Source organism: Pristis pectinata, chromosome 24, assembly GCF_009764475.1.
Source record: "Pristis pectinata isolate sPriPec2 chromosome 24, sPriPec2.1.pri, whole genome shotgun sequence".
Lineage (NCBI taxonomy): Eukaryota > Metazoa > Chordata > Chondrichthyes > Rhinopristiformes > Pristidae > Pristis > Pristis pectinata.
In genome coordinates, this window is record NC_067428.1 from 1,356,618 (window position 1) to 1,379,365 (window position 22,748).

The 22,748-nt window shown below is 44.7% G+C and overlaps 1 protein-coding gene across 7 annotated transcripts in view; it reads left to right on the top strand.

The window, feature by feature from the left end:
• LOC127582633 (polypyrimidine tract-binding protein 1-like) overlaps nt 1–10,364 on the top strand; it is a 32,218-nt gene extending 21,854 nt beyond the window's left edge. For all 7 annotated transcript variants that reach the window (XM_052038101.1, XM_052038103.1, XM_052038106.1 and 4 more), the window contains 5 exons: nt 3,895–3,928; nt 4,343–4,435; nt 5,494–5,710; nt 7,080–7,157; nt 7,268–10,364. In XM_052038101.1, the coding sequence (XP_051894061.1) occupies nt 3,895–3,928; nt 4,343–4,435; nt 5,494–5,710; nt 7,080–7,157; nt 7,268–7,400 (555 nt within the window). In that variant the 3' untranslated portion in view covers nt 7,401–10,364. The remainder of the gene's footprint in view (nt 1–3,894; nt 3,929–4,342; nt 4,436–5,493; nt 5,711–7,079; nt 7,158–7,267) is intronic.
• The last annotated feature ends 12,384 nt before the right edge of the window (nt 10,365–22,748 follow it).

Genomic DNA, 22,748 nt, shown 5'->3' on the forward strand with positions numbered 1-22,748 from the left:
TCTCGATCAAGAGACGAAGAAATTTAACTTTTCAAATTCAACTTTAGCTCCTTCAAATTAAATTGCTTGAGAACATCTTCATTTATTGTTTTGGCCAAATTTTACCTTCATACTCAGTTTCACCTTAAATTTCTGTGCAGACTTTTATTGGGAAATAGGCTTTGAGTTGTCATTACCTTGGTCCCTTTTTTGTCCCCCACACGTTGCTTCATCAGAGACATTGCTAATTTGCTTTTCAGTAGAAATGTTTGTTTTGCTTCTGTTTCAGCAACATAGTTTTTTTGCAAAGCTACTCTAGCTTCCATTGTTTTTGGTTTGCAGGTACAAATGCACCCTCTTGTCCAGTTGGGAAACGTGGTTAATCTCCCAACTCGTTACTGTAATGTGGTCCTGGAGTCTTGTCATGATCTCCCGTGTAAGATAGCTGCTCCTCAGCTAGGCATTCTGGAGTGACTTGCATGATGTAAACTAACTCTCTCAGTGTTTTTGATTTCAGAAGAAGCTATAGGAATGTAAACAGACTGTAACAAAGCTATGGTTTGAGTTCTTTTGTGTACTTCTTTTAAATAGATAATGTTGAATCTAATCTCTGCACGTTTTGTTTTAATGTAACTCCCCACTGATTTGACCTGTTTGTTTCTCTGTCTAGTGCTTCACGGTCCCTCAATAAGCTTCCTGGCACCTCTACATCTGTTCCGATCTGGTACTGTGGTTGTACTGAGATCATACTGCACACGAGCATTTATATTGCATGCCAGTGCAGTAAATGTCAACAGACTAATAGAGCACAGTTTTTATCTACTTTTTCTATTTGCCTTGCAGTCCATTAGAAAGTGTGTTGGACCTTCCACAGACTGGCCAGCTGCCCAAGCTCATTGGTCTTCTGCTGGAAGCTGGCTCCCTGCTGATCGCTGACACAGGTCCTCTGAGCATAACCAAAAGGCTCCAAGAGTTGAGCCCACCGCCCCCCCCCCCCCCCCCCCCCCACCCCTCCAGACTTGCTGGCTATCAAAGATTGAATAGTAGTTTGAAAAGTTAATAGGATTAAATTTTATTTATTAATTTTTAGAACACTGGGGAAACTGAAAATCATTAATTTAAATAGTTAACAGGGCAGATCTGATTATCTTCTGTCCACAGTTTCTGGCGCTGGTTCCATGGGTAGAAATCCTAAATGGTTGCCATGGGTAGGCCAAAGGCAGTGGGTAGTTGTCCCAGGACCCAAGCAGAAGTTCCTCTGAGCTTTGTAGCTGAAAACTGCTAGTTCCAAGCAGAATTGCTGGCTTCCACCTTGAAGATCTGATCCATTGGGATTTTGTTCCTAACTCATGCCCGTCACTATTGATTGTAGACCAGTAATGGTGATTTTTTTTGTTGTATTGCTATTAAGTCTCAGTTGTTGTTGCAGAAGTACAGATTGAAGTAGTTCAAAATAAAGAGCCTTGTGAAGCACTTCTGTTTTAAATAGAATATATAGCACAGTATAATTGTGTAAGCCTTGTACAACAATGAAATGAAACTACAACAACAGACACAGATGTCCATGCTAGCCATCAAGTACCTATCTATACTAGTGCCACTTACCCTCACCTGGCCCATAGCCTTCCGTGCCATGGTGTTTCAAATGCTCAAATATATAAACTCACTAGCCCCACACAATGTGTTACAGATTTCAACCACTCCCAGATACGAAGTCTCCTGCTTAGCTTAAGCCTATGCTGCTGGTTATAGATACACCCGCTAAGGGGAAAAGTTCCCCTCTATCTATGCCCCCCATAATTTTCTGTACCTCTGTCTGGTCCTCCTTTGGTCTTCTCCACGCCAAGGAAACAAACCCAGCGTGTCCAGTCTCTCCTAATAACTGCAACAAATTATCCCAGGCAGCATCTTGGTGAATCTCCCCTGGGCCCTCTCCAATACATCTGCATCCTTCCTATAGTGCAGTGACCAGAAATGCCCACGAGACTCCAACTGTGGCTTCACCATGTTCTGTATGGTTGTAACATAACCTCCCCTCTCTTCTAATTTATGTTGTGACTAATAAAGGTGGGTATCCAGTATGCTTGCTCGCTTGTCTACCTGTGCTGCTACCTTCGGGGATATTTGGACACTTGCACTTCCATTCCTCAGTAGTTTCTGCGGTACAGCCATTCATTACATACATCCTAGCTTTATTAGTCTTCCCAAACACTTTTTTTTGCTGGGGGGCGTAAATTCTATCTGCCATTGCTCTACCTTCTTGCCTTCTGATCAATGTTGTTTAGTCTTGAAAGACATTCTGCTTCTTCCTTCCCCTTATCCTTAATCTCTCATTTCTATCCCATCCACTAACCTGGTTGAAAGTACTGTTACTATTTTGGCAAATATTTTTGTTTTCCTGAAATAGCTTGGGATGGTGGACGTGTCAGGCAACAGGTGCTTTCCATTCCTTTTATTTCCATTTCCTGTGCTCTCTATCACTCAGCCCACAATTCCTGCATGAAGCTGACCTGGCTATAAAATGGCTCATTTCTACAGTGGATCTTATATTGGATATAAATTGGCTTATTTCTAAAATGGTCGTAATGCAGTGAAATCGGTGCTGAGCAGTAGAGCCTGCTCCTCCGCTTGATGTGTCTTGGTAATTTGAGTTCATCCTAATGCTTCAAAACCGCTTCAGTTGCTTGATCTAAGAATCATGGATGCAAGTAAATAGAACATTTAGCCAGTTCTGAGAGATTCTATATCCTTTGGTCCTATTGACACTGGCAACTTATGAGTTTTGCAAGCATATAATCAATCCTTACCACTAAGGAAGTAGCTCTTTGTAGAGTAATCCAATCAGTAGCTACCTTTTCCCTTCAGTGTGAGAGAACGGTCTGAACATGACATTTACATCAAAATAAATTTTCGGTGTTATTTATTCCTGCTGCTTTCAACATTCGCAACAATGTTCTCCAGCTCTCCCAATAGATTTAACTAATATGTTTAGAGAGAACTAACCATCTTGAATACACTTAAATGTACCCATGACATTTGGGTTTTTGTACTTGAAACTTGGATCACTTAGCAACATGCAAGATGCCTTTAAGGCAGTTTTAAAGTTCTACAGTGCGTTGCTTTTGTATGATTGGATATGCGTCGAGTTGGCTGATGTTTGTGGAAGTGGGGGCATGAATGCTGTGGGATAAAGTAATAACTCTTGTGGGTCTTGATTATACTTGGTTTAAGGATGATGTGTTGGGTCCTGTTTTCTAACAAAAAAAGGATCAGAGTATTTATAAAATTGGTACCATGCTATGCAAAACCATGCTTTTCAACTGAATGCAGTTTTTGATAGTAAGACAAAGTTCCATGGCTTTGAAGTTTTACTTATCCTTGTCACTTAAATGTTGTAGAGGTTCAGTACTCTTGTAGCTGTGAATGTTATTATTTGAAGTGGCTTTAAATTGCAGCATTTGAGGAGTAAAACCATTTCCTTAATCTTTTTATTTAGTCATTTTTCCTTATAGCATGCGTTCTTAGGTGAAGTCATACAGCTTTTAATTTTGTAAAATAATGGAAAAGAATTCATTGATCAACCAGATGAAACACTACATTTCTCATGTGTACTGACCTGTTTTATGCTACTTTTTTCTTTCCTTCCCTTCCCCATCCCGTTCTCCCTCCCTTTCTCCCTTCCCCACCCTTGATACGGATTCCTTTGTGAACTGACTGCACGGTCCCCATGCTTCCTGTGCTTCAACAATACTCTTCGGACCAACCTGCCCCTCAATTAACCATCTTGAACCATGAACCAATTCACCATTCTGTGGGAACCACCCTTCGTTGTGGATGATTCGTTCCATCTTCGTTCTCCTTCGATTCCTTTCCTCTTCCTGTCTTCCGCTGCCTTGCTCTGCTGTCCTTCTAAAGAGAGTTACGCCCCAATGCCTCTTTATTCTTTTCGGTATGTTATCGTTAGCACTTTATTATCTGTTTTATTATTTCTTGTTTAAAACTTTTATATTTGAAGTTTGCAGTTTGCTATTTCAATGCATAATTTCAGTTGAGCTATAATTTTGACAGTTTGATTCTTTGATTTGCATACAATGCTCAGTAATGCATGTTTGGGTGCTTTGCATGCCTTTGTAATCATAACTTGTAGATGACCTCAAAAATTTCTGTGGCATTAATAATTTAGTTTGACACTAAATTTCATTCTTCTGAGCGCTATGGTTTTCATAGCAATCCAAATTCTGAATTTTGCTAACTGGGAGAAAAATGAATGTATTGAATTGTGAAGTTTGGTTGTGAATGAGTTGGATCTCAGTTAATGGAAAAGATGAGTGGCTCCTGCTAACTTCCTTTGTCTTTGGTTAAGGAGTGTATGGTGATGTGCAGCGTGTGAAGATACTCTTCAACAAGAAAGAAAATGCCTTGGTTCAAATGTTTGATTGTACTCAAGCACAGTTGGGTAAGTCTCCAATCAGATTGGTCTCCAAGGAAGTTCTAGTCCTTAATCATTAAACTAAAAGGTATTTTAATTAGTTTTCCAACATATTCCTGGGATAAAAATGGAATCACCGGAGAAGGTCCGAATTGTATTCCGTTCTCATTTCCTCTTATCCCCATGTCCATAGAAGACATGATTAGCATGTGTCAAAGCACGAACTCCTCTAGTCTGCTTATCCATTTATTTTGAATGAGATCTTTTCTTCAAGGGATCTTATTGGTTCCTAGTGCCGATTATGCCATTCAATAAGAGTTCTTTCACCTTGGTGACACTTTGCTGCACTAACCCTGTTTCACTTATTGTCTAAAAAAAATATCTGGTGTTGTGTCAAACTTACTCAGCTAATAAGCCTCTACAGTCCACCTGGGTAGAGAATTCCAAAGATTCACTGTCCTCCAATGGAAAAATTTCTTATCATCTCAGTCCTGAAAGGCCAATCCCTTTTGAAACTGTTAAATAAAAATCGAAGATGCTGGAAACACAGCAAGGCAGGCTGCCTCTGCAGGGAGAGAAGTGCAGCTAACATTTCATTCTTCGACCTGATGTAGCAGTGACCTGCTGAGTGTTTCCAGCATTTGATGTTTTTATTTTAGATTTCCACCATCTACGGTTTTTGATTTACTTTTAAATCTGTGGCCCCCTTGTTCTAGACACCCAGCTGGGGAAACCCCCCAGGAAATTTGTATGTTTCAACAGGATTACCTCATTGTCCTATACTCAAGCATGTAGACACATTGTGCCTAATTTCTCTTATGACAAAACATCCCAAGCAGCAATCTCTCCCTCCTTGTCTGCCCCCCCCCCCCCCCCCCCCCCAATTTAAAAACTGAAAATGACCTGTTTATTCCCACTGTTTCTTCCTGGTTTCCTGCAAAGGTTCCGGCATTTTGCCTACTAATATCAGACTGACTAGTTTCTAGTTTAGTTTTCCCTCCCTTTGTTTGGTCCATTCTAACTCGGATGTGCTACTGCCAATTGTGTCCCAAGTTATGAGTTCAATTGATCGGTCTTTTCTCTAGCTATGAGCCACTTAAATGGTCAAAGGCTTCATGGGAAGGCTATGCGTGTGACCATGTCCAAGCACCAGACTGTACAGCTTCCCCGTGAGGGCCAGGAGGACCAGGGACTGACTAAGGACTACAGCAGTTCACCTCTGCATCGTTTCAAGAAACCTGGATCAAAAAATTTCCAGAACATCTTCCCTCCTTCTGCCACCCTTCATCTCTCCAATATTCCGTAAGTGTGGTCATTTTGCAAGTTGGTATCGAATGTTGTTATGCAGCTTTAACTTTGCACATTTCTGATCAGTCGTTTGCAATATTCAGTTATCACTTATTTGACTAGTATTGAGAAAATCATCAATTTCCAGAATACTTTAAAATGTAGAAAAAGTCATGTGCTTGATTCACCTCAGCAGTGCTACGTGTGATTGGTATAATGGCTTCTTGAGCACGGATACCTTACAGAATCACAGGTTGCAGCATTGATGGAAGCTATTTTTGTGCATTAAGTCCATGCTGGTTCTATATGAGGAACCAGCTAGTCCTATTCCCCTGCCCTCCCTATAGTTGAAATTTGTTTTGGGATCCAATAATCACGTCCAAATATTGAATTATTGTTCTGGATGCCGGAAGATTTATTACATCTTTTATGTAGCTTTCGATTCTCTGGATTTGTTGCACTTGCTTTCACGGAGACATAGAGTGCTTCTACTTTCAGACTACTTGTTGCAACTTGAAATGTGTTATATGGAATGAAGACTTGTGCGTCCATGGAGAGGCTCCCTGCAGTAATACCGAGCAGTTTCTCAGCTGGGTATTTACCGTCACAATTGTATTTTAAAAGAGAACCAACCAATGTTTACACGTACATCTGATGCTTTTGGACTTCTGGTTCCTGTCAGCTTTGAATAGTTGATCAGGCCAATTTGTACTTCGAGCTGCCTGGCACGTTGACCAAGAGAGCCTGTACGGCAAAGAGCAGTTAATGCTGTCATTGTGAGCTTTTGGCTCGTGCTTCTGCTTTACCTCTCTCCCTTAATGGCTAAGAGTGGTATTGCTGTAGAATGGTGTGGAAGCTCACCTTTGAGAGTCTCTCATCCGAGATCCTGGTGAAATGACCTAATTATCTCACCCGTGACTGCATCAACACTCTGAATGTTTGGAATGGCTGTTGATGTCTCAGCCTGTGCCTGGGACCATCTTTTGCCATCCTTGATTTCCTCAGGAAGCCCAAGTGAATGTGGTTCAACTTTAATGCAATATTTATACTCCATTTGTGTTCACATGCACACGTTTCACCATTATAACATGCAATCTGTTTATTCACAGCAAAGTCCCACATATAACAACTGGATAAATAACTTGGTGAATAGTGTTGGTTGAGGGATAAATATCGGCCAGGAGGATCATAGTGCCATGTATCCAGCGCATATTATTTAGATCTCACCCAAGAAAACAGTTGGGTTTTGGATCTCCACCTTCTACAGTTTGTTTTTTTTTGGCACCTGTTTTGGAACAGCGGTGCTTGAGCTTGGCTGGTTAAATGTGTTGACTGAATTGATCTGATCTTTAGCTATCAACAGGATTCTCGTTGTTTCTTTCAGACCTTCAGTTACTGAAGAAGATCTGAAGATGCTCTTCTCAAGCACAACAGGCATGGTCAAAGCATTCAAGTTCTTCCAGTAAGTTTGCATTTTCTTATCCAGTGCCAGTGGTCATCTTTCATTGAACTCTATATAGTCATGGGTGTTAGCTCTGCCACAACTGAAAATTTGTTTGCTTGTAATTTTAGGAAAGATCGCAAGATGGCTCTCATTCAGATGAGTTCAGTGGAAGAGGCAATCCAAGCTCTTATTGATCTTCATAATCATGATCTTGGGGAAAATCACCACCTCAGAGTTTCTTTCTCCAAGTCAACTATTTGAAGTCCTGATGTGGACTCTCCTGGAGTCCAGTTTGGCCTATGGGCACAATGATTCTCTTTATTCCAGAGACACCACTAGACCTCAGAGCAGCTGCAAAGCTGAAAATTTACCCAAAAGTGACCACAGTTCTTTATTTTTGAGAAAAGTTTGCAAGTTTACTGCAATGACATCCTGTTTTTTTGGTAGCAGTGCTGCCCGTCCCAGTTAGTTTATCACTGATTGGCTTTTGCTAATGTTACTTTTAACATCTGAAATTCTTCCAAAAGTTTACAAAATGCATATATTTCTCTTTGGATTACCCAACGCTGCACCTAATTTCAGGTTGTATAATAAACCTTTTTGATTTTTTTTAATCACCCTCACTCCCTTTCCCCTTGGGTATCCATACCACTATAATACAGAAGTGTGGATAATTTAAGCATATTTTTCATTTAAATGATTATTCTGTGCCTTAATGTCTTAATGAAACAAGGGCCATCTTAAAATTGTAAGTCTGTTTCTGGTTAGATACTTCAGAGTTTGTACAAGCGATGCTTGCTGCCTGTTTACTCTCAACAATTGCCATTACCCAAATGACAAGGGGAGGGTGGGAAGAAGCTGTAGGTTTGAACTGTATTAGCCTTAAGTCAACCATTGTATCCAAAGTTCCTAATTTGCAGTCCTGTCCATCCCACCTCGGGTATGTTGAGTATGTTTAACTGAAGCAGTGTAGGTGTGGGAGATGCTACAGGCTGAGCTGTATTTCTCAACTGGCAAGATTCTTTTGTTCAGTAATTTTAGTTTGAAAGCTGTCACTTTTTCAGAAAAGAATGATCTGTTTACGTTCTGTTGGATGTCACTGAAACTGTAGATTAAAGGCACACAGCAAGTCATTGGATGGATGTTAAAGGCAGCTATTTGCCCATCCCATGTGCCCACGGTAGGGATGTAGCCTCCATACAGAAGCTCTTGATTGTCTCAGTAATCCTAGTTGGTGGTGACCTCCGTGGAGAAAATTATATTCTGCTTTGCATAGAAAAATACCCAACTGGTAACCAGGAACAGTCCCAATTTTGAATGGCCTAAGCTTGTTGCCTTCTATATTCAATATCTATCTGTATTTTATAGTTGGGGTGCGTTTTATTATCTTAATCCATAGAATGTGTATTTTCTACCTTGTATCTTAGATTTTTTTATTTTAATCATTTTTGAGCTGAAATCTCTGCTCTTTACACCTGCGTTAAGTGAGCAAACCTGGTGTGATGTCAGTTTTCTGCGGTGTGCTCTGGCACCTGCTGATTCATTTGTGAGCAGCTGAAATGCTGACATGGTGTGCAGTTTTTTGTTGTATTTGGTAAATTGCTTTCATTTTATTTTTTGCTCTTTCTTTGATCAATCTATCTTTTTTGCTACCCAATATTTCATTCCATTTTTATCTTGCATTGTTCCCTTATGCATGAATACAGCATCGTCAAAGAGGTTCCTATTACTAGCTGCTCACTACAGTACCCGAGTCAGCTGGTGCACAAGCTGGCTGTTGGCCTCCTTGCGCATTGGTTTTGGCTTCATACTGTTGTTGTGCACGTAGTAACTACTTCTGAGTACAATCAAACACTTGTTACCCAGAGTTTCCTTCAGGTTACTAACAAAGTAAAGCCAGTGGGGAGGGTGGCTGCTTCCCTGAATGGTGGTGTGGGGTAGCTCGGAGGATATTCCATTCGCTAATCTAGACAACTGACCATTGGTCTCCCAATGAGTTCTCAAACTGTCTGCAAGACTTTGACTTTTGTTGAGATTCGTTTTGCAAATCTGGCTTGGTTTGACCTGGGAATTGCAGGCCTGTAAGGTTGAATCTGTGAGCCTTGTCACAGCAGTGCTACCACATTGAAGCGCTACAACACTTTGCTACAGTTTTTTTATTTTTGGACGGTTAAGGACTTCGCTTGTTTAACTTGGCATGGGGGGAATGGATTTTGTAGCATTTTCAAGCCCTTTTGGAATGTACTGAATCCTAACACTTCTATTGAAATGGTCATGGTCTTAAGTCATCCATTACTGAAAACGGGTTTCTTAGCACTTGGATTAAAATGACCTGTAACCCAGTCATTGTTTTCCTGTTGTCAAAATGTAACTCTCTGTTTTCCTTGTATTAGTGAAGAGGAAACTTCAAATCCAAACATTCCATAATATGGGCAAAATGCTGGAGTCATAACGTGAACATTTGTGCTTTGGACTGATTCTGTGTATGAATGCTCATTAATGACCATATTCATCTTGTGCCTAAACTATTTAATGAGCAATAGTTTACTTGAAGGAAAGATTGTTCAGTGACACATGTCAACTGCTTAATGGATTTTTAGGGTTTTGTTTTCAGGGTTTCATGGACCAAAGTTGTTGTGCCTTCTGAAGTCTTAGTTCTTCACATTTTACAATTCCTCCTCTAGCCCTCAAAAATGATTGTAATATTGCATTGTGCACCTAGAATGGTGGCTGTATGTTTAGTGGATTCAATCTTTGTTCTTGGTTTTTATGCTGTTTACTTGATGTATACAGCTTTCAGACAGAAATACACCACCACTATCTTTGTCCTTGGTTTCCTTAAAGAAATATTCCCTCTTTTCAGCTGTAAAGAATGTTTGAAAAAGGTGTAAATATTCATAACTTTTTTTTACCTAGAGAGGCTAAGGGGAACAAAACCGGTTTTTATATGGAAGCATTGTCTTGTATATTTTGATTAAAAAAAAAACAGCTGTCAGGTTTCATATGTAAAAGGGTTTTTCAGAAAACAATTCCTCTTCTATTGAGAAGAAATGTTTGTAATGCAAAGAAGATTAAAATAATTTTCTAATGAATTTGTAGCTGTATGAATGCATTCACCAGTGTACACCGTTTCAGATTATGCAATTTTCTTTTACTACCATTAACAGCTCTGGCCAATGTAGTACTTGCTTCTTCAATAAACTGCTTCATTCTTTATTTTTCTGACCTTTTTGTGTCTGGTTGCTGTTCCTTTATCTAAATGTTTCAACTTATCTATTGTTTGTAACTGTCATCACAGCTACTAAGGGCTTATTTTAACTGCCCCAATATGGGAAAAAAATGCATTGCTGTATCTACATAAGCAGTTTTCTGTTTTCACTTGATTGCTTCTCTTACATTTTAGTTCCAGTTCTACTTGTCCTAAAGTCACAGTGCTCTGTAAAATGAGAACTTCTCTCTTCCTTCCCTTCCTCCCTTAGTATAACTCTGCACAAATGCCCCTCGTCCTACACATGCACACCTTGCTGGCCAGTTCAGTGTGATGTTTCTGGCTGCTTGCTGGCTGGCATCTGGCTGTGACTCGGCCTGATTTTCAGAATGCGTACAGGTGGAACAGATTGTTATTGTCATGGGCTTTTGGCCCCATTCTGCAATGTGGCTGGGAACATCTTGCATCTCCTTTTAGAGGTTCCCAAACTGGAATGTGCCCATTGGGGAGTAGCGGTAGCTTACATAGCCCACCTCTGCAGACGTGACCTTTGTCCTTTTATATTTTGTTGTAAGGGGCCTGGTTCCTATAGTCCCCGTTCACTGGGTATCCTGGGAAATTTATTATAAAATGCTGTAACATCTAAAGAAAAAGTGACATAAAAGTGTTGGAGTATTAATTGGGGTAACATTCAGCAGTCTGGCTCTACAAGTCCTGAGCGTGTGCTGGTTGTACTGTTCAGTTTTGTAATACTTGGTTAAAAGGGAGATTTGTCTTGTGGCTAATTTCGATTAACAACACTCAGGATGTGATGGGAAAAGAGGGAACGTTCAGAAATGCACTGCCATCAGTTCTGTCCTATTACAAGGTACCAGCTGTACAGGTTTTGGTGGGAACCAATTACCAACTCATTGCTTTGTGAAATAAGGTGTAAGCAGTTTGTTGTGCAGATGCTCACCAGCGCCTTTCTCAGGGTTCCTGGTTTCTACCAGCAATTTGTAAGCAAGCTTGATGCTGACAGCAGAGCGGCAAAAGCATTGAGGGTACTCTGTCCCTCACTTCGCTGTCCACTTAATTCCTTGCCCATTCGTGCTGGTCCAGTCAGTGTCAGCTTTGAGAAGTGTCCTGTTGGTCCTACTTCCCTATAGTCCACTATTGGACCTGCTGCCAACATGTCAGGCAGTTAAAATGAAAGCCATTATTGGCATTTTAGAACCCTCCACAGCTTTTTAAAAACGGCAAATGCTGCAATCAGCAGGTCAGGAAAGTGTAACGGTTAATGTTTCAGATTGAAGACCCTTCAGGACTGAAGCACACAACAGTGTTCCATGGATGCTAGACTCTTTCCAGCATAATCTTTCACTTCAGATTTCCAGCATCTGCAGTTTTTAATGTTCATTATCACTTCGCAAAATTTTCAAACTTTCCATTCTCCCTCGTGTTAATTTTAAAAATTCTACTCTTGAGAAATTGATTCCCTCCTGCATGGTCGGCTCCCAAAACAACAGTTTGTCTCTGTCAATGCTTGAAGTATTTGCTACAAATGTGTTTTTTTAACCAATGGCTCAAGTCTCCTCCCAGTAATTGACACTCCCTCACTCCCTCCCAGTAATTGATACTCCCACCCTGGGTATTTTCTGTCACCTTAAATTTATCACGTGTAGCTCATTCTTGAGGATATTTTAATGGATGAGGATGCAAAAAGCCTGTACTAATTGAGCTGCTTTGCAGTTGATGGTTTGCCCTCTGTCCTTTCTCCAGATCACAGAGCACACAAATCCAACGTTTCTCCCCATGTTGAAAACCTCAGACTGACTGTTGCTCATCAGAAATGTGACAATACTGCAACCAGTTTACATAGACCAGTGCAGCACAGGGACAGGCCCTTTGGCCCACAATGTTGTGCCAAACTAATTAAACAACTAAACCAATCCCTTCTGCCTACACAATGTCCATATCCCTCTAGTCTCTGCACATTCAGCCTGAGCTTTTCGAGGAGGTGACAAAACAAATAGATGAAGGTAGAGCAGTGGACTTTAGTTAGGCACTTGACAGGGTTCCCCATGGTAGGCTCATCCACAAAGTCATGAGGCGCGGGATCCATGGAGACCTGGCTGCGTGGATTTGGAATTGACTTGCCCACAGAAGACAGGGTGGTAGATGGAGAGTATTCTGCCTGGAGGTCGGTGACCAGTGGTGTTCTGCAGGGATCTGCTCTGGGACCCCTGCTCTTTGTGATTTTTATAAATGACTTGGATGTGGAAGGGTGGGTTAGTAAGTTTACAGATCAAACAATGGTTGGAGGGGTTGTGGGTAGTGTAGAAGGTTGTCATTGGTTACAATGGGATGCAGAGTTGGACGGAGAAGTGGCAGATGGAGTTCAATCCAGCAAAGTGTGAAGTGATACACTTTGGAAGATTGTACTTGAAGGCGGAGTACAAGGTTAATGGCAGGATTCTTAGCAGTGTGGAGGAACAGAGAGATCTTGGGGTCCACGTCCATAGATCCCTCAAAGTTGCTGCACAAATTAAGAAGGCATATGGTGCGCTAGCCTTCATTAGTCGGGGGATTGAGTTCAAGAGCCGCGAGGTAATGTTGCAGCTCTATAAAACTCTGGTTAGACCATGCTTGGAGTATTGTGTTCAGTTCTGGTCGCCTCCCTATAAGGATGTGGGAGCTTTAGAGAGGGTGCAGAGGAGATCTACCAGGATGATGCCAGCATTAGAGAACTTGTCTTATGAGGAAAAGTTGAGCAAGCTGGGGCTTTTCTCTTTGGAGCAACACAGGATGAGAGGCAACTTGAAAGAGGAGTATAAGATTATGAGAGGCATAGATGGAGTGGACAGCCAGCACCTTTTTCCCAGGGTGGTAATGGCCAATACCAGAGGACATCTGTTTAAGGTCAGAGGAGGAATGTTCAGGGGAGATGTCAGAGGTAGGTTCTTAACACAGAGGGTGATGGGTGCCTGGAACGCACTGCCGGGGGTGGTGGGAGAGGCTGATACAATAGGGACATTTAAGAGACATGGATGTAAGAAGAATGGAGAGTTATGGGCTGTGTAGGAGGCAAAGGTTGGATTGATCGTGGAGTAGGTTTATATGGCTCGGCACAACATCGTGGGCCAAAGGGCCCGTACTCTTCTATATTCTACTCACGTGCCTATCTAAACATCTTAAACCCCTCTATCGTATCTGCCTCCACCACCACCCCTGGCAGCACATTCTAGGTACCCACTGCTCTTTTTAAAAATAAACTTGCCCTGCAGATTCTTTGAACTCACCCCGCTCACCTTAAACACATGCTCTCCAATATTAGATATTTCAACCCTGCTGTCTATGCCACTCACAATCTAGAAACCTCTATCAGGTCTCCCTCAGCCTCCGCTGCTCCAGAGAGAACAACCCAAGTTTGTCCAACCTCACCTGATGGCATGAGTTCTAATCCAGGCAGCATCCTGGTGAAACTCTTCTGCACCCTCTCCAAAATATAGAAACATAGAAAACCTACAGCACAATTCAGGCCCTTCGGCCCACAAAGCTGTGCCGAACATGTCCCTACCTTAGAAATTATTAGGCTTACCCATAGCCCTCTATTTTACTCAGCTCCATGTACCGATCTAACATTCTCTTAAAAGACCCTACCGTATCAGCCTCCACCACCGTTGCTGGCAGCCCATTCCACACACTCACCACTCTCTGAGTAAAAAACTTAGCCCTGACATCTCTATACCTACTCCCCAGCACCTTAAACCTGTGTCCTCTTGTGGCCACCAATTCAGCCCTGGGGAAAAGCCTCTGACTATCCACAAGATCAATACCTCTCATCATCTTATACACCTCTATCAGGTCCCCCCTTACCCTCTGTCGCTCCAAGGGGAAAAGGCCGAGTTTCCTCAACCCCTTCCTGTAACAGGGCAACCAAAACTGAATGTAACACTCCAGATGTGGGCTAACCAGAGTTTTATAAAGCTGCAACTTCCTGACTTTTGAACTGAATGCCTCAGTTAGTAATGGCAAGCATACCGTATGCCACCTTTCCCACCCTATCAACCTGTGCAGCTACCTCCAGGGAGCTATTGGCTTGGACCCCAAGATCCCTCTGTACATCAACACTGTTAAGGGTCCTGCCATTAACAGTGTACTGTCTCTTTACATTTCATCTCCCAAAGTGCAGCACCTCACATTTGGCCGGATTAAACTCCATCTGCCATTTCTCTGCCCATACCTGCAACTGATCTACATCCCGCTGAATCCTTTGGCGATCTTCTGCATTATCCACAATGCTGTTAACCTGATTTTGAAGTCCCACTTCTGTCTGCTGTAACTCAAACACATTTATTCAGCAATATATCGCTAGGGAGGAGCCTCCTGACTCTCAGGCAGAGTCCGTGGTGGGGTTCTCCGAGGTACAGAGGGGGCAGACAGTAATTTATACAAACATTGTCACGCACACTTTAATGAGTCAGGTGCCGGAGTTCTTGATTGAGCAGGAAATGGACAAAAGGCTACTTCAGATGGACAAAGAGCAGCCTCACACCCCGGGTTCAGCTCATCGTTTTGCAATCGGGTGAGACAAAGGCAGGTATCACCTTCATTGTTTGAGACAGCCTTCCCCTTTCCCGTTAAGATTGACCATCATCTCCATAGTCAAACATAATGGGAATCCAATGAAGTTCCAGACACAGCAATTACCACACAGCACCCAGTCCAGGAAAGCAGTGGTGCGGCTGTTCTGGCCTGAAGGACACATTTTAAATCAGTATTTCGAGCAGCCAGAATTCTCACCCGTCTTAAGATGTGAATCCAGTTCTAGTTTATTAATCCCACCCCTCCTCAATGCCACCGATCTTTGTATCGTCTGTGAACTTACCAACCTACCCATCCAAATTTCCATCCATCATTTTTATATCACAAACAGCAGAGGTCCCAGTACGGATCCCTGCAGAATGCACTAATCATGGACCTCCAGGCAGAATAAGCCCCATCGACCACTACCCTCTGTCTTCTGTAGGCAAGGCAGTTCTGAATCCAAACGGCCAACTCACCGTGGATTCCGTGCATCTTATTCTTCAGAGGAGTCAAAATAATGATTGAGAGACCGGGGAGCTGTAAGTGACCAAGACAACGGTATTTATTTAATAAATAACTAGCTGCCTTTCACTGCATTTCTCCCGAAAAACTCCTGTGCTTTCATTTGGAAAAATTGCTGTCCTCTTTTTTTCCTCTCATTCTAGATTCTGCTGTGAGTTCTATATCAGCTCCAGGTCCACATCATCTGTGTTTATTGAGTGTCAGCGAATAATTTGTGGGATACAGGCAGCCCCTGGGTTAGGTAAGGGTTCTGTTCCTGAGAACTGTCCATCAGTCAAATGACCATTTTCTATAGTGACATCGTATTGCTCTACAGACTGTACACTTGCTGCAGTTATTTCATTGAATAATTAGCTTTTAACACTAGCCATAATGAATGGAATATATATTGCATCCAGTCAGGAAATATTATTATTACCAGCTTTAAAAATGTATGGGAGGATTTTTGGACTTCCGTAAGGCAGGGAGCCCCCGTGCTCATGGCAATGGGGATTTCCAAGGGAGGAGTTTCCACAATCTGAAATGTTGCTGCACTGATCTGTTGTTTTCAGGAGGAATACCTGTAGGATTTGCCTCGCCCACATTGTCTTGGTGCCTCTTTGGAATCGTCGTCCCATTAGTTTCAAATACCATTACTTGAAGTCCATCCCTCCCACTTAAATATCAGGGAGACTGCATCTAACTTCTGAGTACAAACACTGCTCTCAATTGGTCAGACATTTTGCCAGGAGGGCCATGTTTAGTGTCCAAGCCCCTTCCGGGGACTAGCACCGAGGGAGAGCATTATTTGTACCATAACCAGATGCTGATGTTTAAGCCACACGGACCGTGGGTTTTGCTGCTTCCACTGATCCTTCTGCATCTCGGCTGCCTCCGTGTTGCTCCAGTTCACTCGGCCAATGCTCATAGCATCTCCCATTCTCTTTCTAGCAGTACAGGTCTTCCTGTGCCTGACTGTGATCCCGAAGCTGACCTGTCGCACCTGGAGCAGGCCATGTGCTGCACTCCAGTTTCACAGCCCTAGACCCTTCTCACTGGGTGATTCAGGGCTTGGAGTGCGAGTGTCCAACTGTTGCTCCAGAGCTGCTACAACACTGATGTTTGTCAACGTGCAAACGTGCCCTGGTACGTCCTATTCACAAAAAGCAGAACTAATCCAACAACTGAAAATCCAAACAAATACAAATGCTGGAAATCTGAAATAAAAACAGAAAATACAGGAAACTCTCAGCATCTGCTGTTGCCTGACCTGAGTGTTTCCGTCATCCGGGAGGAACAACATGTAGCCAGCAGTGAATTAAAGGGAGGCAAGGTCTAGCAGGGCAGCCATTTTGGGAAGGGCAGCCTTGAGGTCAAAGTGCTGCTGTTAAGGTCAAAGTGCAGGTTTTGGTGAGGAGCGGGCACAGCTACAAGGTCAGGCGGGGTAGGATTCTTCCTCTCCCACTAGTTGCTAAAAAGGGAAGTGATGTCGGTCCGTGGAGTGGCCTGCTCCTCCTGTCAGATGTGGGAGATCAGGGGGCGGTCAAGTGTCTGCAGGGAGTGTGTCCAACTGCAGCTTGTCTCAGACTGTATGGATCAGTTGGAGCAGTAACTTGACTCACTGGGGACCATACAAGCAGCAGAGAGTGTTATAGACCCCAAAGTTTCAGTCAGACAGATGGGTGACTGCCAGGAGGGGCAGGCAGGTCCTGAAGGATTCTCCTGTGGCTGTTCCCCTCTCAAACAAGTGTACTGTTTTGGATACTACTGAGGGGCGGAATGGCCTCTCAGGGCAGCAGCAGCCAGATCAGTGGCACCGTAACTAGCTCACCAGCTCTGGTGGGTCAAAGGCAAGGTGAGCAATTGTGATTGGGGACTCTTCAGTCAGCGGCACAGATGGTGTTTCTGGCTGTGAGCAAGGCTCCAGGATGTGGTGTTGCCTCCCTGGTGCCGAGGTTAAGGACGTCTCTGAGTGGGCACAGCACATTCTGAAAAGGGAGGGTGAGCAGCCAGAGGTTGTGGTCAAGTTCCTGTTTAAATTTGTCATCAGCATACAGTATATACACAGGGTATGAAACTTACCTTTCTGCAGCAGCACAGTACATCACAAACATGGCAAACGTAAGTTAACAGGAACTTAAATTAACATAAATTATACATAACTTGCACTAAAGTTGTTATATTTATTGGCGTGTAAATTGAGAGAGAGGGGAAGTGAAACACTCCGAGGCAGTGTTGGGGTTTCTCAGGCGGGTTCAGGAACCTGATGGCAGTGGGGAAGAAGCTGTTGTTGAACCTTGAGGTGTGGGTCTTCAGGGTCCCGTACCTCCTGCCTGTGGCAGCATCGAGAAGAGGGCATGGCCCAGATGGTGGGGCCATATTGTTGGCAATATGTTTGGTCCACACTGGTACCAACAACATAAGTAGGAAGAGAGATGAGGTCCTGCAAAGAGAATTTCAGGACCTCTGGGGTTGTAATCTCAGGATTACTCCCTGTGCCACGTGCCAGCAAGGCAAGAAACAGGACGAACAGGCAGTTGAATGCATAGCTACTGAGTTGGTGCTGAAGGGAGGGCTTTGGGTGTATGGCTGTCTTCCAGGGAGGTGAGATCTGTACAAAGGGCATCAGCACAGACAGCGTGGGCCGAAGGGCCTGTTCCTGTGATGCATTGTTCTTTGTTCTATTTCAATCCAGTTATTTATTGGGCAGTGAATCTACTTCCACCCAGCAGGAGTGTGACGGAAGGTGTTATCAACTCCGGGCTTATGTGTGCGCGCGGGTGTCCTTCGAGAGGGAGCACGCGGTATCCGCGGGCACCCTGGGTGACTTCTGCGATCAGTGGGCCCCTTGGGATCACATGTACCGTGGACAGTGTGAACGAGATTCTCTGGGTGCGTTTTGCGGTCATTAGTTGGCGTTATTTGCTGTAGTTAGAACCTGTGTGTATAGTTTTTTCTTCTTTCTTGTATTAGTTGTTGTAGCTTTGACACTGGATGTCCTTTTGTAGTGCTTTTAGTGAATGAACATTTGTATAAACAAAGGTGTTATCAACCGTGCTGTCACGTACAAACCAATAACCTGCTCACTGTCAAGAAGCGGGAGCGAGACACAAGGGACTGCAGATGCTGGAGTCTGGAGCAAGGCACCAGCTGCTGGAGGAGCTCAGTGGGTCAGACAACATCTGTGGAGGGAAATGGACTCAACGTTTCAGGTCGAAACCCTTCACCTGGGCTGAAAGACTAAAGGGAGGGAGTCAGGGTGAGGGGGGGGGGCAAGAGCTGGCAGGTGATAGGTGGATCCAGGTGACGGGGGTGACAAGCAGGTGGAGGAGGGAGGGGGCAGCTGGGAGGCGATGGGCAGACAGTGGAATCTGATTGGAGAGGAAGGTGGAGCGTGGACTCGGGGAGGGAGGTGGGGAGGGCAGAGGGGAACAGTGGGGGAGGGGAACCGGAGGGGGGAGTGTGTGGCTGATGGGCAGACAGAGAGGGTGGGGGTCGGGGTGGGGAAAGAGAGGGTGATGGGGGTTCTGGGGTGAGTGTTGGAGGAACTGGGTCGATCAGGAGGAGGGGGACAAGGGACAGAGGGGGAGCAGTTACCAGAAGTTGGAGAACTCAGTGTTCATGCTATCGGGTTATCGACTCCTGGGGGAATATCATAGAACCATAGAATCATGGAAAGTACAGCACAATGCAGGCCCTTCGGCCCACAATCTAACCCCTTCCTCCCACATATCCCCCTGTTTTAAATTCCTCCGTATGCTTATCTAGCAACCTCTTGAATTTGACCAATGTACCTGCCTCCAGCACCACCCCAGGCAGCGCATTCCATGCCCCAACCACCCTCTGGGTAAAAAACCTCCCTCTGATATCTCCCTTGAACTTCCCACCCATTACTTTAAAGCCATGCCCTCTTGTATTGAGCACTGGTGCCCTGGGAAAGAGGCGCTGGCTGTCCGCTCTATCTATTCCTCTTAATATTTTGTACACCTCTATCATGTCTCCCCTCATCCTCCTTCTCTCCAATGAGTAAAGCCCTAGCTCCCTTAGTCTCTCCTCATAATGCATACTCTCCAAACCAGGTAGCATCCTGATAAATCTCCTCTGCACCCTCTCCAACGCCTCCACATCCTTCCTATAATGAGGCGACCAGAACTGGACACAGTACTCTAAGTGTGGTCGAACCAGAGTTTTGTAGAGCTGCATCATCACTTCGCAGCTCTTAAACTCGATCTCACGACTTATGAAAGCTAACATCCCATAAGCTTTCTTAACTACCCTATCCACCTGTGAGGCAACTTTCAGTGATCTGTGGATGTGAACCCCCAGATCCCTCTGCTCCTCCACACTACCCAGAATCCTGCCATTTACCTTGTACTCCGCCTTGGGGTTTGTCCTTCCAAAGTGTACCACCTCACACTTCTCCGGATTGAACTCCATCTGCCACTTGTCAGCCCAGCTCTGCATCCTATCAATATCCCTCTGTAAGCTCCAACAGCCCTCCACACTATCCACAACACCACCGACCTTTGTGTCATCTGCAAATTTGCCAACCTGCCCTTCTACCCCCTCATCCAAGTCAGTAATAAATTCACGAAAAGTAAAGGTCCCAGAACTGATCCTTGTGGGACACCACTAGTCACAGCCCTCCAATCTGAATGCACTCCCTCCACCACAACCCTCTGCTTTCTACAGGCAAGCCAATTCTGAATCCACACGGCCAAGCCTCCCTGGATCCCTTGGCCTCTGACCTTCTGAGGAAGCCTACCATGTGGAACCTTGTCAAACGCCTTACTAAAATCCATGTAGACCACATCTACTGCACTACCCTAATCAATCTTCCTGGTCACCTCCTCAAAGAATCCCATCAGGCTTGTGAGACATGATCTGCCCTTCACAAATCAATGCTGGCTGTCCCTAATCAGACCATGATTCTCTAAATGCTCATAGATCCTATCTCTAAGAATCTTTTCCAACAGCTTGCCCACCACAGATGTAAGGCTCACTGGTCTGTAATTCCCTGGACTATCCCTACTACCTTTTTTGAATAAGGGGACAACATTTGCCACCTTCCAATCCTCTGGTACCATTCCTGTGGACAACGAGGACTCAAAGATCCTAACCAACGGTTCAGCAATCCCCTCCCTTGCCTCGAGGAGCAGCCTGGGGAATATTCCGTCAGGCCCTGGGAATTTATCTGTCCTAATGTTTTCTAACAACTCCAATGCATCCTCTCTCTTCATGCTCTAGAACATTAACCTTACCAGCACTGTCCTCAGCGTCATCAAGACCCCTCTCCTTGGTGAATACTGAAGAGAAGTATTCATTGAGAACCTCACCCACTTCCACAGCTTCCAGGCACATCTTCCCACCTTTGTCTCTAATCGGACCTACCTTCACTCTCGTCATCCTTCTGCTCTTCACATATGAGAAAAAAGCCTTGGGATTCTCCTTAACCCTACTCGCCGAAACCTTTTCATGTCCCCTTCTTGCTCTCCTCAGCCCCTTCTTAAGTTCCTTCCTTGCTACCCTATATTCCTCCTGAGCCCTTTCTGATCCTTGCTGCTTACATCTTATGTATGCTGCCTTCTTCCTCCTAACTAGTTGTTCCACCTCCCTTGTCACCCACGGTTCCCCCAGAACATTAGCAACACAAAAAGACATATTTCACTGTGTGTTTCAATGTACATGTGACAAATAAATATCTTGTATCTTGTATCTTGTACCCTGCCATTCCTTCGCTCCCTCATCAGGACAAGTTTATCCCTAAGGGGCTGTTCCTTTCATTTGTGTTGAGGAGGCCAAGGACGGACAGCTGGGAATGGGGAGGGGAATCAAAATCGCTGGCAACCGGGAAGTCCAGACGGCCACGGCGGACGGAGCGCAGGCGCTCGGAGGTCGTGCAGTCTGCGTCTGGTCTCGCCGATGTAGAGGCCCCCACATTGGGAGCACTGGATGCAATAAACAAGGCCAGAGGGTATGCAGGTGAAAGGCCACCTCACCGGGAAGGGCTGTTTTGGACCCTGGATGGTTGTGAGGGAGGAGGTGTCGGGACACGTGCTACACCTCCTGAGGGATGAGCAGACCAGGGAGTCAGGGAGAGAGTGGTCCCTGTGGAAAGCAGAACAGAGTTGGGGGGGGGGGGAAGATGAGGCTGGTGATGGGGTCACGTTGCAGCTGGTGGAAGCTACAAAGAATGATGTGCTGGATGCGGAGGCTGCTGGGGTGGCAGGCGGGGACCAGGGGAACTCCATCCCTGGGGGGGGGGATGGGGGGAGGGCAGAAGTGTAGGAAGTAGAGAAGATGTGGGCGAGGGCTCCATCGATAGCAGTCGGGGGGAAGCCCCATTTTCTGAAAAAACCAGCACATCCCGGATGTCTTGGAGTGGAAGGCCTCGTCTCCAGAACGGATGCGGTGGAGACAGTGGAGCTGAGACAAAGGACCCCTTACAAGTGACAGGGTGGGAGGAGGTGTAGTCGAGGTAACTGTGGGAGTTGGTGGGTTTGTACCAGATGTCGGTGGATAATCTGTCTCCTGAGATGGAGGCAGAGAGGTCAAGAACGGTGTTGGAGGCAGACCAAGTGAACTTGAGGGCGGGGTGGAATTTGGTTGCGGTTTGATAAAATTGCCGAGTTCTGCATGGGTGCAGGAAGCGGCACCAATGCAGCCGTCGATGTAGCGGAGAAAGAGTTTTACCAATGCACTATAGAAAGCATCCTATCCGGATGCATTGCCACTTGGTACAGCAACTGCCCTGCCCAGGACTGCAAGAAGCCGCAGAGAGTTGGGGACACAACCCAGTGCATCACGGAAACCAGCCTCCCCTCCATGGACTCTGTCTTTACCTCTCGCTGCCTTGGTGAAGCAGCCAGCATAATCAAAGACCCCACCCACCCGGGTCATTCTCTCTCCTCTCCTCTCCCATCAGGCAGAAGATACAAAAGCCTGAAAGCATGTACCACCAGGCTAAAGGACAGCTTCTATCCCACTGTTATAAGGTGACTGAATAGACCTCTTGTATGATAAGATGGACTCTTGACCTCACAATCTACCTTGTCATGACCTTGCACCTTATTGTCTGCCTGAAATGCACTTTCTCAGTAGCTGTGACACTTTATTCTGCATTCTGTTATTGCTTTACCCTCAGTGCACTGATGTGATGAAATGATCTGTACGGACGGCATGCAAAGCAAAGTTTCTCACTGTACCTCAGTACACGTGACAACAATAAACCAATTTACAAAGAGGTTGGGGAGTGTGGGAAGTGAGAGAAGACATTGGGGAGCCCTGGCTGAGATGTCAGCATCATCGTTAGCACCAGCTGAGGTGCTGGA